This window comes from Gymnoscopelus microlampas (genome assembly GCF_963454915.1).
Source record: "Gymnoscopelus microlampas genome assembly, chromosome: 6".
In the NCBI taxonomy this organism is placed as follows: Eukaryota; Metazoa; Chordata; class Actinopteri; order Myctophiformes; family Myctophidae; genus Gymnoscopelus; species Gymnoscopelus microlampas.
In genome coordinates this window covers 19,875,185-19,890,767 of record NC_139943.1, presented here as the reverse complement: position 1 = coordinate 19,890,767, position 15,583 = coordinate 19,875,185, and the positions used below count along the sequence as shown (strand labels likewise).

The 15,583-nt window shown below is 40.1% G+C and overlaps 1 protein-coding gene across 2 annotated transcripts in view; it reads right to left on the bottom strand.

Moving 5' to 3' along the window:
* gnao1a (guanine nucleotide binding protein (G protein), alpha activating activity polypeptide O, a) overlaps window positions 1–15,583 on the bottom strand; it is a 158,597-nt gene that overhangs the window by 11,240 nt on the left and 131,774 nt on the right. Inside the window, exon 8 of one of the 2 annotated variants that reach the window (XM_084060757.1) lies at window positions 10,799–12,606. The exons of the other annotated variant lie outside the window; for it this stretch is intronic. Within the exon in view, the coding sequence (XP_083916883.1) occupies window positions 12,407–12,606 (200 nt within the window). The 3' untranslated portion in view covers window positions 10,799–12,406. Of the gene's footprint in view, window positions 1–10,798; window positions 12,607–15,583 lie in introns of those variants that run through there. 2 annotated transcript variants of the gene reach the window in all.

The following is a 15,583-nucleotide window of genomic DNA, read 5'->3' as shown; positions in this document are numbered from 1 at the left end:
GGAGTTCACACACATGACACACTTTCACGCAAATTGCTCAGAAATGCTGGATTTAAATGTTTTTCAAACTGCTCAAAATTGCAGACAATCTAAGGGCGGAGCTTACTGGTCAAAGTGATAGATATGTTCCTCATTGATACAGTCATGTTGTGTGCAATGCAATTATAATGAAGTCTACCTGAGGTGGGATTCGAACCAGCAACCCTGTGGTTTCAAGGCAGATGATTAAGCTATCAAGCTATTGAACCTACACACCTGAACTAGTGAAAAGGGAGTTCAAACACATGACACACTTTCACGCAAATTGCTCAGAAATCCTGGATTTAAATGTTTTTCAAACTGCTCAAAATTGCAGACAATCTAAGGGCAGAGCTTACTGGTCAAAGTGATACATGTGTTCCTCATGAGTCAAGGCACATGTGTAAGCAGGTTTAACGGCTGTCGGCCAAACGAGGCATGACTTTTGCCTGTTTAAAGTTTGCATTTTCAAAAAATTGCTATAGCGCCCCCCTTTGACCAATTGGAGTAAGATTGGTTTCAGTGATACTTGGAATGACCTTCTACAATATTGCAAAGTGTCAAACAAATGCGAGTCTGCATGTATGTTTTAGGGGCAGATGAATAATTGTCATAAAACTGCAATTTTCATTGGCTTATAAAAAGCTTAACGTTTTCACTTATGGAAAATCTGCTTGCTCACGTCTGTCGGCATTGGTCATTCATTGATACAGTCATGTTGTGTGCAATGCAATTGATTTGAAGTCTGCATGAGGTGAGATTTGAACCGGCGACGCTCTGGTATCAAGGCAGATGATTAAGCCATTGGGCCAACAGACCCGAACTGATGAAAAGGGAGTTCACACACATGACACACTTTCACGCAAATTGCTCAGAAATACTGGATTTAAATGTTTTTCAAACTGCTCAAAATTGCAGACAATCTAAGGGCGGAGTTTACTGGTTAACAATTGCACATGCATTCATTGATACAGTCATGTTGTGTGCAATGCAATTATAATGAATTCTACATGACGTGGGATTCGAACCAGGAACCCTGTGGTTTCAAGGCAGATGATTAAGCCATTGGGCCAACAGACCTGTACTAGTGAAAAGGGAGTTCACACACATGACACACTTTCACGCAAATTGCTCAGAAATCCTTGGTTTAAATGTTTTTCAAACTGCTCAATATATTTCGGAATGGAAACTAGTGGAAAATAGTCGATCTACAAGCTCACAACGCGTTGCTATCTAAAAAGGTGTGAGATTGTAGATCGGCTATTTTCACAAGAAAGTATGTCATACATAAAAAAAAACTACTCTCAAAAGCATTTCGTGTTATTGTCTAAACATTGCACTTGTCTGAATTAACAGGGTCATGTTTTGTACAATGCAATTTAAATGTGAACTGTAATAAGTGGGATTCGAACCAGGGACCTTCGGCACATGAGACTCACACTCTACTGGTGGAGCTATCCAATACACAGCCTTAGACAGTGAAAAGGGAGAATCCAACAAAACAAAACAAAAGCGCGAATGAAGTACGTCATACATCGAAAATAACTACTTTCAAGTATGCATTTCTCGTCATCTTTAACAATTGCACATGTATTCATTGATATAGTCATGTTGTGTGCAATGCAATTATAATTAAGTCTACCTGAGGTGGGATTCGAACCGGCTACCCTATGGTTTCAAGGCAGATGATTAAGCGATCAAGCTATTGAACCAACACACCTGATCCTGTGAAAAAGGGCCTCAAACATGTATTTGACACAGTTTCATGCAAATTGCTCAGAAATCCTGGATTTAAATGTTTTTCAAACTGCTCAAAATTGCAGACAATCTAAGGGCAGAGCTTACTGGTCAAAGTGATACATGTGTTCCTCATGAGTCAAGGCACATGTGTAAGCAGGTTTAACGGCTGTCGGCCAAACGAGGCATGACTTTTGCCTGTTTAAAGTTTGCATTTTCAAAAAATTGCTATAGCGCCCCCCTTTGACCAATTGGAGTAAGATTGGTTTCAGTGATACTTGGAAGGACCCTCTACAATATTGCAAAGTGTCAAACAAATGTGAGTCTGCATGTATGTGTTAGGGGCAGATGAATAATTTAAAAAAAGCTGCAATTTTCATTGGCTTATAAAAGCTTAACGTTTTCACTTATGGAAAATCCGCTAAGTTACGTTTGTCGGCATTGGTCCAAAGTTCATGTGTATACAGTTTCGTACAGATTGCTCATAAATCCCAGGAGAAGTGATTTTTTTACTGCTTTTTACTGCTTTTCATAGAATTCGAAATGGTGGGAGATCTAAAGGTCAGAGGTCAAAAGTCAAACAGCGAAAGTTGTTAGGCATGAGGAGACGCATGTGTGTATCGAAGTTTCATGGCTGTAGGTCGAACAGGGCATGAGCTGTACCTGTTCAAAGTTGGCATGTTCAATTGAGTGCTACAGCGCCACCCTTTGGCCAATGGTTGTGAGTTTCGGGTTTTCGCCGTTTGGCATAGCCCTCTACCATATTGCCGAATTTCATAAGAAGTGACCAGGCGGTTAGGCCAGAACTGGCAAAAACGGCGGAAGAATAATAATAATAATGAAAGCCAAGGAATGTAATAGGGTTCGAAGCCTTACAGGCTCTCGAAACCTAAAAAATATTTGAGAACCCCTGGTTTAAACAATAATTAAAAAAAAAAGTAAGCAAGCCTAAATAAGCAAATACACGATGAAATGAGTCCCAAAAAACGCAACGCTTAACTACCGATTTTTACAAGCAACTTTACAGAAAAAGAAGCCCAAATTCGCTTATAATAAGCCGACATGGCAACACTGGTTGTAGCCAACGTGCTCCGAGTAGGAAGGATTAAAGTGCTGGAGCGGATTACTGGAATGGAGTGCTTTAATCGCAGCGTTTTATCGGTCATTTTTGCTGGAATCCGATCCGATCCGATCCACATTTTGTCATTGATAAATCGGATCGCGGCATCTCTAGTGTGTGTGTGTGTGTGTGTGTGTGTGTGTGTGGGGGGGGGGGGGGGGGGGGGGCTCTCTCCCTCTCTCTGACTCTGCTGCTAATCTCGCGCTCCTGCAAAGGAGGAGAGGCGGGTGCTTTAAAGGAAACTTACTCCCCATTGGCTTAAAGGGGGGGAAGTGTGAAGGACAGCCAGGACAGCCAATGAGACTTAGGTGTCGACCCCTGAGTGCTTAGGTGTCGAAAGTCTACTCAGACTGTCTGTAGAGACGCGCTAGCGCTAGCGTCTAAAAAAACACACAGGATTTGCTGTGTAATACTGTTGGATTTCTTTCATTCTTTCAGTTTTGCAGACATTTTCTTCTTTAATTACTGTACAAAAAACGGAGTGCCTATGACTATGTGCAATTGTGCATGACTCGGTTGTAGTGCGAAACTGTCTGCAAATTAGCCAGAATCGGGAGGTGAAGCAAGCAATCAACCACAAAAATAGAATTTCATTCACATGGATAATTTGGTCTGTGTTAGTAAACATTCATCACAACTGTCAACCCTGAAACATCCCGGGACCACTAAATCCTTATAATTCCCCTTTATTTACCAGAACCTTGCAAAAAATACTGCTAATTCTGCTAGATTCATCAACTTCAGATAATTCCCCTGATCCATAAATCCTCATTCTTTCTGGCTTCCATGCAAGTTCTAGAATAACTTTGACTTGTAAATGTACAGTATGCAGAGCCTCTTCCTCATCAATAGTTTGCTTCTCTTTCTAAAACAAAGTACTTACCATTTATTAACACTAGAGTTTCAGGGCGCTATGCAGCCCTCACATTTAGAGTTTGCTACAGTATGTCGCACCGCATATCCGACCAATGAGTCATAGTGTCAGAGTACCCGTTGTACCCATCTGTGTCCCTTTTGTGCTCATATAAGGAGATCTCTGTATCTGTATACCCGTGTCCCTTTATGCCCATATACTGTATGGAGAGCCCTGATGTCATTAGTATATGCCCATACCCTGTATATTGGCATGCAAAAAAAATATATATATATATTGGCATGCCCATAAATGGGCATGGTTGGTTGGATCGGTGGTTCTGGACAACTGGATATTATGCCCATATTGGTCGTATGGACAACCGTATATCTGAATGACTCGGCGGTGGGCACCGCACTCCATCGAGTCCTTGCACGCGGCGAGTTTGAAGTCTGTTGGTCCCATATATGCACAACATACGGTATATGGGCATAGCTGCCGGATCTGTGGCTCTGGACAACCGGATCTCCATATATGCCTATATAGTATACAGTATGGGCATATCGGGTTTGTTTATGGTTATGTCTGAGTCATAGTGAAATGCCTATATATGGGCGCATCGGGTTTGTTTATGGTGTCTGAGTCAGAGTGGCGTGGCCGTGGTCCACCGGCAGGCCCTCCCCCCAGTAGCCAATTTGAATAATATATAGGATGTCAAGGCAAGCAGGTATGCTGTTCATACGGATACAAAATAAAGAATGCGTAGCAAACATGTATGTTATACTTTGTATTCAAACTCATTTTAGGACAGACGGCTCTCTAGGTTCATTTATTTTCCCCATACGTATTCCTGTGAACAAGTCACATCACAAATGAGGTGAAACTTCTTCTAAAAGAAGAAGCCATTCATCTATTCTAAGGCGGCGAGATAAATTACTTAAAATATAATTAAATGACCTGTTAGAAGATGATAAAAGACCGGTTATTATGTAACCGACCGCGGAAGAAGTGGTGGCAGGCAGGCCGGCCTATTGTCTGGCGAAAGAAAGAATAAAGGACCGCGCAGAGGCCCTTTCTTTGGATGGGTTGGCATTATTTGTGTAGGCACAGGAAGGATATTGTGACATTTTGCTCTCCTGTCCCGTGGGGGTGTTTGTGCCTGGCATACGAGTGTCTGGTGTGGGTGTGGGAGTCTGGAATGTGTGTGTGGAAAGGGTAGACAGGTGCATCCTGGGTAATTAATCCTTAGACACCAGCTCCACCACAGCACCCCGGTGAATTGTGCTCTCTCACTGCAGTGCACACACACAGGGATGGAAGAAGTACTCACATTTTCTACTTAAGTAAAAGTATCAATACCCTATTGTAGAAATAGTCTGTCACAAGTACAAGTTCGGTATTAAAAATGTAATTGAGTAAAAGTACAAAAGTATTGGCATCAAAATATACTTAAAGTACCAAAAGTAAAAGTACTCATTATTCAGAAGGTCCCATTTAACACGTTTTCAAATGTATAATATGTATACAAATCCTTTGAAAATAGCAGATTTACAAGCTCACAACGTTGTTTTCTAATCTCTGAATTGGTTTTGTAGTAATAATTATTATTAAAAGTACAATCTTTGCCTTTGAGATGTAAGTAAAATTATTGAAAATTGTAAGTACTCCAGTAAAGTAAAAAATACCTCACAATTTTACTTAAGTACAGTACTTGAGTAAATGTACTTAGTTACTTTCCACCACTGGTGCACACACAGTGCAGTGTATGAGTATGCATGCACTCACACACACATGCGCTCTCTCTCTCTTCTTTCCTAATGCATGCTGATAAACTGCCTGAGGCAGTGCAGCTCTCTAATTAAGAAAAGAAAAGAACAGTTGGCATAGGAGTGGAGGGAAAATCTAATAAAAACACATCCACCTATTAGCAAATAGATACCAGCTTCGAGAGCAGGGAGGGTCACACCCCTTCCTGTTTAAACCCCCCAAAACCACAGCCTTGAATGTGGAAGGCAGTGCAGGTTAAAGCATATTCACAAATACGTCCACAATGTTGTTTACGTGCTTCTGCTATCTAAGCGTTAAATGAGCACTCTCACACCTGTCTGTGAGCTGTGAGAGTGCTGACATTGTGCTTGGCCATGCAGTTCAAATCTGCCTTTTCAGTTATTCCACAATTCAATGCGTGGTGCAATGCGCTGAAGCATGCCACGATTTCTATACAATTTGAAATGTGTTTCTGTCAAACACCAGTCTAAGTACTGTGAAAAGTACTATTAAAAAAGTCACACGTGGAACAAAGGAACAATATCTAATCTGATCTAACCCTAACACATTTGTACTCACCACCACACAGTGTTCCAAAGCACAGCTCTGGCATGTTAAGGTGAACAACGGCCAATGTTTCACTTCACAGTCAGGGACAATGGACGAGCGCATAAAGGCCCATGTACTGGAAAATCAATGTTTCCTATATCATCTTATGCTGTATCATCATCTATATCATATTTCCTATACCGTGGAAATGTTTACTGCCATCAGAACACTAGCTCTACCCCTTGCAATTCTTTGCTAAAAGTGCAAAATGCATGTCTTCAACACCAGAACCTGTAAACCATTTCTTAAGACTGAACCAGTGGTGATTTCAAGGGAGATGAATGGGTAGATATACTGTAACTACAGTACTTTAGTAAATTAACAGAGGAGACCTTAAATTTAAGGAGAGATATGGAGGGAAATGTTTTAATTTATTTGTTTACCATCACACTACTTTTCTTATCATTAATAAAATAGAGGACACACTCTTAACAGATGTGATGGATACTGTTTTTTCATGGAATGAAGCAATTAAACTCCTTCCAAGACTCAACTAGAAATACAGCATTGTGCTTGTATGACTCCATACAACTCCAACCAGTTGCAGTTGACACACGTTTCTGTCCAGACTAATAGACTAGCATATGTAGTGAGGACTTTCACCCATTTAAACCGGGACAGCATCTGTGTCATTATATTTTCTTATTATTCCATTTTTTATAGATTTTTCACATGGAATAAAGTATGCATTTCAAGCGTACCTTCGTGCCGCACTCTGCTATTTTTGAAACATTTTGAAGATTTGTGCAAATCTTTGAATATACTGTATACAGTATATTTTTTAAAGCTAACATTTTTAACTCAAATCTTTGCTTCTGGGGGTCCCTGGAACAAAAATATTTTGAGATGGGGGTCCACGGCCAAATACATATCATTTTGGGGGTCCTTGACATGAAAACATTTGAGAACCACTGATATAGAAACATACGTTTTCAGAAAACTGTTTCGGAAGACATTTATAGAATTGGCCTCAGGTCTTAATGGGTTAAAAGGAACATGTTTTGTGAGGTCACAGTGACCGTGACCTTCGAGCACCTACATCTAATCAGTTCAGCCTCTTGAATATCAGCTATTTTTGAATAGCCAACGCAAAAATCTAAAAATGACAGAAGCTTTCCCGGTTTTAATTAAGCCAAAGTGGACACTTATGCCAAATGTCAAGAAATTCACTCAAGGCGTTCCTGTGATATCATATTTACGAGGTTGGAAGGGAAATACAGATGGACGGGCATATGGACATAAGATCTGAAGACTCCGACCGCCGGCTGTCCACCAGCAGAGGCATAAAAAAAACGTTCTAAAGTGGAAAGGCCACTATCTCTCAGGCATGTGTGAGATCCAATGTTACACAATTGCTACAGATTTGTCAAGGAAATTCTATAGATTTCCTCAAAACAAGACATGGCAGCACTCTTAACCCATTAAAACCGTGAAAGTATCATTTTAGATTTGAGCTAAAAAGCATTATTTTATACTTTGGCTATTAAAAATAACAGATATACACGCTCATAGCGCCACTTCGTGCCGCACTATGAGCTTGTAGATCTGTTAATCTTGAAAAATCGTGAAAATGTTTGCAAATCTTTGAATGATATATTTTTTGAAGTGAACATTTTTAATTCAAATATTTACTTCTGGATCAAAATATTTTGAGATGGCGGCCGGCGGCCAAATACATACTTAATTTTTGGGGTCCTTGGACATGAAAAAGTTTGAGAACCACTCAGGTTTCTCAGGTTTTAATAGGTTAACTGGCTATAGTATGTGCTGTCAATTTATATACAGTACTGAGCAATGGAGTGAAGTATTACAACTAATGACAAAATGCATTCATAATACAGTAATTACAGTAATATCCCCTCTGATATGTTGCAATCTGTTCTCTTGAGAATCCTGTATCATTATTATAATTGCTTCTTATAACAATTATAGTAATGATCACATCCTAAGTATCATTTGACTACTTGAGACTTCTATTAAGATTTCCGAGCAGCTACATTTTGTTTCAAATACAAAATGTCATTTACCAATAGCTATAATAGCAGTATAATAGCTTTAGATTAAAATGAAATTGAAGCTTTAGATTAACTACTATACTGTGGCACATTTTGTACAGAAAGTAAATAATATTTACTAGACTTACAGAAACAGCTGTGTTGAAGAAAATATTACCATTTGAACCAAGGGCCCAACTTGAAAGTTTTACATTGAGGCTAATACGGAAGAGACAGTTCATATGAATGGCCTGTAGTTTTGCTGTTTTACCCCTGCTGGTGTCAGAAAGAATTTGTCTTAACGCAAGCGGATGGGTTTTTGACTAACTTTAGACTAGATTTTATTACCTTAATAGAAATTGTCATTAATACTATATGCTTCCAGTCACTAGTTTAAAGTCTCCTTTCAATTATCATGATATGCATTTTGGTAAACTATGGTCCCATTTATTTTAAATGGTGATAAAGTAGGTTATGCTCTAGGAGGGGCGGGATGATTTGATTGACAAGCTACACAACCAATAGCATTCATTCCCCACTCTTGATTGAGAAGCTACTCAACCAGTCTGGTGGCATTCTGCAGGATAGGACGCGATATGACACGATATTGAAAGATGGCGGATTTGAAATTGCTGAACAATCGGCTTCATTTACTGTCTGTAGAAACCAATGGCGTCACGTTGCCCATTCTTTTTATACAGTCTATGATTTGAACACTATATACTTCGTTGAGCGGGGTCGCTCAAGGGTCTGTACTGGTCCCTTTTTTCCCCTCTCCACCAAATGTCTTTGCTGAATGTTGGCCGATTATTATATGTATAAATGATATGTAATACTCAGAGCAAGGACACAAGGTGCATGTGCTTAAACATTCAGATACATTTTCTGTGATACTGAAAATAATTGGTACAAAGCTATAAAATCCTAGAAGTGCAAGCATTTGGCTAGGTATCGTAAACATTTCCCCCATGAGTGTATTTACCTTATTTATGTCTGAACCAGTGAGTCAAACTGCAGCAATAACAATAAAACAAGTCTAATAACGGTGTGGCTCGCATGTAGATCTCAGACTTCATGTGGCCAGTATGTGACGCAAGTCATCTATTACCAGTGGTGGAAAAAAGTACTAAATGTTTTTACTTGAGTAAAAGTATCAATTGTGCAATGTAGAAACACTCAAGTAAAGTAAAAGTAAAAGTCTGGTATTAAAGATTTACTTGAGTTAAAGTGCAAAAGTATTGGTATCAAATGTACTTAAAGTACCAAAAGTAGAGAGCACTCATAATGCAGAATGGTTACAGCCAGGTCCAAACCCTATTAACTTCCATTATACAAAATAATATTTCAAAAAATAGAAAACATCTGCGAATTCCTTGGCCCACTGGCAGCGTGCAGAAGAGAATTGGCACTGATCAGTCAAGCGATTTGCGAGATTAGCCCCAAACAGACACGACAGACAGACAGACCCATTTTTAGACATCTCTCCTTTTACATGCCATAAAAACATCATTGCGTGAGACAGTATATAACATAGGAACAGTATAGTGTATATAAACTGTAACCACAAAGCTGAACTCATGTCTCTGCTTCTCCCTTCTCCATGGCCACACTGGAGCAGTGGTTCAAAAATGTGTTGATACAGCATCCAAAACCACTTTAAACCTATATACATAAGCTTGTAAATAGCCAATAAGCTCAACGCGTCACATTGTGACGCATTGTGAGCTTGTAGATCTGCTATTTTAATTTTAACACCACAAATCGTGTTTGGGGGTCCCTGGCAGAAAATCAGATGGGGGTTGGCGGCCAAATACATATTAATTGGGGGGGGGGGGGGTCCTTGAGCCACCAGGAGGTCGACGTATGTAAAACAACTTTTTTTTATATTACTCCTTCAGATTTCATTCAAATATCACCTAAATCGGTACGCATGATCTCTATAGTCATGTGATCAAAACGGAAAATGCCTCAAATCATTAACGCAGCGTCCCATTGCGGTGAAACTTTGCACGCACATTCCCACTACACTGAAGAACAAATGCCCTCCTTTTCACATTGGCTTATTATATTATACATTATATTTTATATTACTCCTACAGTCCAAGTCCTTTGTCCAAACATCACGCAAATCGGTACACATCATCTCAATAGTCACGTGATCAAGACGGATCTGTCCGATTTTTCATATTCCATCCTGATTGGCAAATTTAGAAAAATAACCTACCTGTCCTGTCGGAGACCTGTTCTCCGAAGAGCACTTTTTCTAGTTTAACTCTGAGATGACCTTACAGGTTCATTTTACACTCCGAGTTCAATTAAACGATTTTACTGTACAGGATGGACACTTTTAATATGTCCTGTTCTATCATAATGTTCAACCAGACACACCTCACAGTGAGCCTGCCTCAGAGTGCCTGAGGCAGATCTTCTTCATCTTTCTCAATCTTCTCAGACCCGGAATCATCTGCTTCATGTCATTCTTTGCATTAGGGCCAGGGGTCAACAACAGTACAGCCATGTCCGTCAGATGAAGAGAAACATTCAATCACACATTCATTTGCCAGGTACAGAGCATTAATTCCCAATTATGGTAGGTCTTGTTGGTTTGGATGTGATAATCTTCAAATGCTAATAGATTCATGTCTCAGGTTTCCACTTCCACTTCAAATGACAAAATCGGAAAACAAACTCAACCCAAAATGATTTGGAGATTACTTTAAGTACAAAGTACACTTTATACAATTTTACAGCAGTAATTTGCATTTGTGTAAGTGTTGCTATTGAGATTGCTATGGTAGATTTGAATGACAAAAGTGGTAACAAAAGTGTGTCCTAGCATAACACATTTATGGAGACCACCGTTACGGCCACATAAGTTATGTTGATTCTAGTTCTACATAGTGCTCCAACCTTCTGTTCATTTTTCCTGTATTTGAAAAAATGGCAAAATTGGAGATACAAGGTTTACCTCCCACCTGCAACAACAGATGGCCCTTCCAAAAATACAAGGCCTGTTTAAATGAGTTGCTGGCTACCTCTAGGGGAACTAGACTTTCTGACATTTTCTCTGATATAAATATGGATTAGCCATGGATGCACCTGGTACGGTACTGTGTGGAAACAGAATTTGGCATCTCATTGCCAATTTGGCAAATCTTTAAAAAAAAATCCCACTCAGAGGGTTTTGAAGGCTAAATAAGCTACAAGGCACTAGCAGGACAATAGAATAAAAGTGTCTCAGCGTGACAAAGAGGAGGATGAGGAGGGGGGGGGGGGGGGGGGCAGCATAGAAATGGCAAAAATGGGACCAATAGATCAGCGATTCTCAACCTGTGGGCCGGGGCTCACTGGTGGGCCGCGAGGATACTGCAAGCGGGCCCCCAAATAATTGGCACAACACAAATACTTTATTTATAATATAACACTAATATAAAATAATTTATGTGAAAAAAAGATTTCAACCTTTAAAAAAAAAAAAGCTTTTCATTGTGATACCGGTAAATAGGATGCCGTATTAAGTGCTGGGATGGGTGGGCCTGGCAACACTTTCGAGATTTTAAAGTGCGGGCCCTGATCCAGAAAAGGTTGAGAACGACCGCGTTAGATTGGATAAATGGATGGATGGAAGGATGGATGATTGGATGGATTGCAAAATCAGGTGAGAGACGGGGATCCAACCAAAGTGCCAGTGAACGAGTGAGTCACTTAATCCATTAAGACCGGGAAAGCATCGGTGTCATTTTAAGACTTCTTTGGCTATTCAAAAACAGCAGATCTACAAGCTCATAGCGCGTATGAGCTTGTAGATCTGCATTTTTTTTTTTTTATCGTGGAAAATGTGTGCAAATCTTTGTATATATATATGTTGTAAGGCTAACATTTTCAACTCAAATCTGTAAAATATTTTTGTTCCAGGGACCCCCCCCCCCCAGAAGCAAACAGTTAAAAATGTGAATATATACTGTAGAAGTAGATTTTGCACACATTTTTACACATTTTCACAACAAAATAGCAGATCTACAAGCGGCACTCGGTGCCGCACTATGAGCTTGTATATCTGCTATTTTTTAATAGCCTAAAGAAATCTTAAAATGACACAGTATGCGTTCCCGGATTGAATGGGTTAACAAAAACAAACAATAAACAGAGTCACTCATTGGCCAAACAGAGGTATTGTCCATCATGTAAGGTGTGCATACTGATAACCTCATCATCACTAACAGACCACGTGATGACATCGTTGACACCTGGCTATATATACCCCATGATCTGCACCCCCCCGCATTGGCCAATATTGTGACATCATCATCAGTACAAGCCACACCCTCTGAGGTTCGTGGCTATGATGACATCGGTGACGGCGTCAAAGACAAACTGGATGTTTCCGGTGTCTGTGGCACAGGTCTCGTGGGAGTAGACTTCTTTACTAGATGATTTGTTTTTCCTCTCGTACTGAGATCTAATGTAGGCCATACCGTCCGAATAACTGGAACTGGGATCCCCTGGACCTGGGGAGAAAAGAGACAGAGAGTTAGAGAATAATGAAGGCTTTTATGATTGGCAATTAAATCCACACTCTTGACAGTGGTTCTCAACCTTTTTAAGGAGCCCCGATTTTGACATGCGCTGTGCCAGTGCCACAGACACATTTTGATAAGATCTGTTATTATCTGGGACCCCGATCTATACTATAAAGTCCTTAGTGTGAAAGACGAGCTGAAATTAAAAATAAGCTTTTCACACTTTTAGAGCATATCCATGGTCATAATGGGGACAAAAAAATAATCAATTCCCATCTTAATTCCCATCTTAATTACTCCCTGTCAAACTAAAATGTAATGCGTGCTTACATCGACAGGTACTCACCAATTTCAACCAATAAAATGACGATGAAGCACTACTAAAGGGGTGTTACACTATAGATCGATATCAATTCTTTTTTTTTTACAAAGGGACACAGCTAAACAAAAGCTAAGCAATCATTAAATGTTCACTGCAACCCCACTTGGAATTGCAATAACATAGACTTGATTCAACACTGCATTGCCGAGCACAAATAAGTTGTGGAGTTTAGCCCGAGAGGATGGGACAGTCGGTGTAGCACTGGCTGATTCAGTAGTGAGTGCCCCCCCCCCCCCCCATAACTATATCAATAATTAATCTGGGAACGGTCCTCTCCCAACGTATCGCTGTAACTTGGCGACGGCCTCGGAGCCACTTTCCAGAGGGATACCACCGCCCAGCGTATTACTGAAAGGCACATTGAAATAACTCCTGAAATCTTGTTTCACCAGCTGCCTTGGTAACGTGCTGCAGTGATCACTTTCAGTCCCAACCTCCCTGTATCGAATCACACGGGGAGAATTTTCTTTTCTCCGACAAAGCGCTACTTTTTTTTTAGGTTAAGGTTAGGGTTAAGGTTAGGTTTAGGCATAGTTTTACTGAGGTTAAGGTTAGGGTTAACGTTAAGGTTAGGTTTAGGCATAGTTTTATTGAGGTTAAGGTTAGCTTTAGGCATAGTTTTACTGAGGTTAAGGTTAGAGTTAAGGTTAGCTTTAGGCATAGTTTTACTGAGGTTAAAGTTAAGAATACGGTTAGGCATAGTTTTACTGAGGTTAAAGTTAGGATACGGTTAGGCATAGTTTTGCTGAGGTTAAAGTTAAGAATACGTTTAGGCATACTGTAGTTTTGCTGAGGTTAAAGTTAAGAATACGTTTAGGCATACTGTAGTTTTGCTGAGGTTAAAGTTAAGAATACGGTTAGGCATAGTTTTACTGAGGTTAAAGACAAGATACGGTTAGGCATAGTTTTACTGAGGTTAAAGACAAGATACGGTTAGGCATAGTTTTACTGTGGTTAAAGTTAGGAATACGGTTAGGGTTAGGGTTAATTCAACAAGGCAGAACTGAGTCTGGGAAGTGACTAAGGGCGTCGCCAAGTTACAGCGATCCGGTGGGAAAGGGCCGGTCGCCCTTGTAGCCCCCTCAAAGACCCCTGGGGGTCCCTGGACCCCAGGTTGAGAACCATTGCTTTACAGTACGATTCTCATTTTTAATATCTGTACTGTATGTATGCAGCATGTTATAATTTCTCAGCTTTGAGTGACATGTGATGTTAATGTTGGAGCAACACTGATCTAAAATGACGGCACTACATAATAACTAAACAATGTCAGTACTACTACGCTGTGAGCTTGTAGATCTGCAATCTTTGAAAATGTTCAAATTGAAAGTGTTTCTGTGGTTTTTTAATAAATATTGAACCAATGAAAAGTATAAAGGCATGATGCAACTAAGCAATTCATATCCCATCATGCACTGGGGGCATGCATTAAAGTAATGAGCTGACCTCTATTTTGGATCAAGAGGAAAAGAAGTGACTATGAATTATTAAGGAGGGTTTATTATTGGGGCACGGATGTCAGGAGCCTCAGTGACTGAGTCATAAAGACTGCTCAACTGGCTAGTGTTTCAATAGGAACAGTGTCTGAAGTGACATCTGCAGTTTTGATCTATGGCCAGGGTTCCCAAATCTTTCAGGCCACGACCCCCCCAAAAACCAAAATAATCATATTTGAACTGGGGACCCCCCCCAAAATAATCATATTTAAACTTGGGACCCGCCAACCTGACAAGCACTTGGAATTGTAGGCATTACATTTAGTTTCACTCGGTTCCACAGATAAATATTGTGAAAATAGCCGAACTACAAGGTCACAACACCTCGCACTGCGTGATAAAATCACTGTGGTTGCCGGGCCTGATTGAGGGTCTAAGGACAGGGGGGTCATTTGGTTCCTGTATAAAATATGGGCCTGTAAAGCCATTTGAGACAGTAACAGTGATTAAGGGCTATACAAATAAAGTTGAGTTGAGCTATGATTTTGTTGATGTCGTGTTGATGTCCTAAACCGTTTCAGGAACATTTCAGGAAACGGAAAAAAATAACATTTGTTCCAATCGATCCAACAAAGCTATTATTTAGTCACAAGCTCTTTGGAATAAAATCCTTGGAATTAGTGAAAATAGCAGATCTTGCACATACTGCAGAGTAGCTATTTTTTTTTGCTAATTTTGCACAAAATTGCCACACGACGAGATATAAAATAGGGCATTAACTCCTGAAAAAACTGCCCAAATGTAACCATTCAATAAACCTCCCATTTGGCCTCAGTGTTGCTTCCACTGTATTCGCTGTCAGCTTGTAGAACCACTTTGCATTGTCTGAGTGCTTCAGTTGCAGCTTGATGAGAACGGGCATGTACTGTCTAGCCAAATGCTTGTGAACAAGGACGAGGAACTAATAGAGGAGAGAGAAGCGAGGAAACTGATCTGGAATCCTAATTCTTTCTTTCCCACAGTCCAGTGCCGTCTGCTTTTCTCAGAAATGCTTTCTCACACCCACTTGATTTGCCTATCTCTCGCTAGCGCTCTTCGTTTCTTAGTTCTTTGTGTTCCCTCACATAGGCACACACATTCACACAGG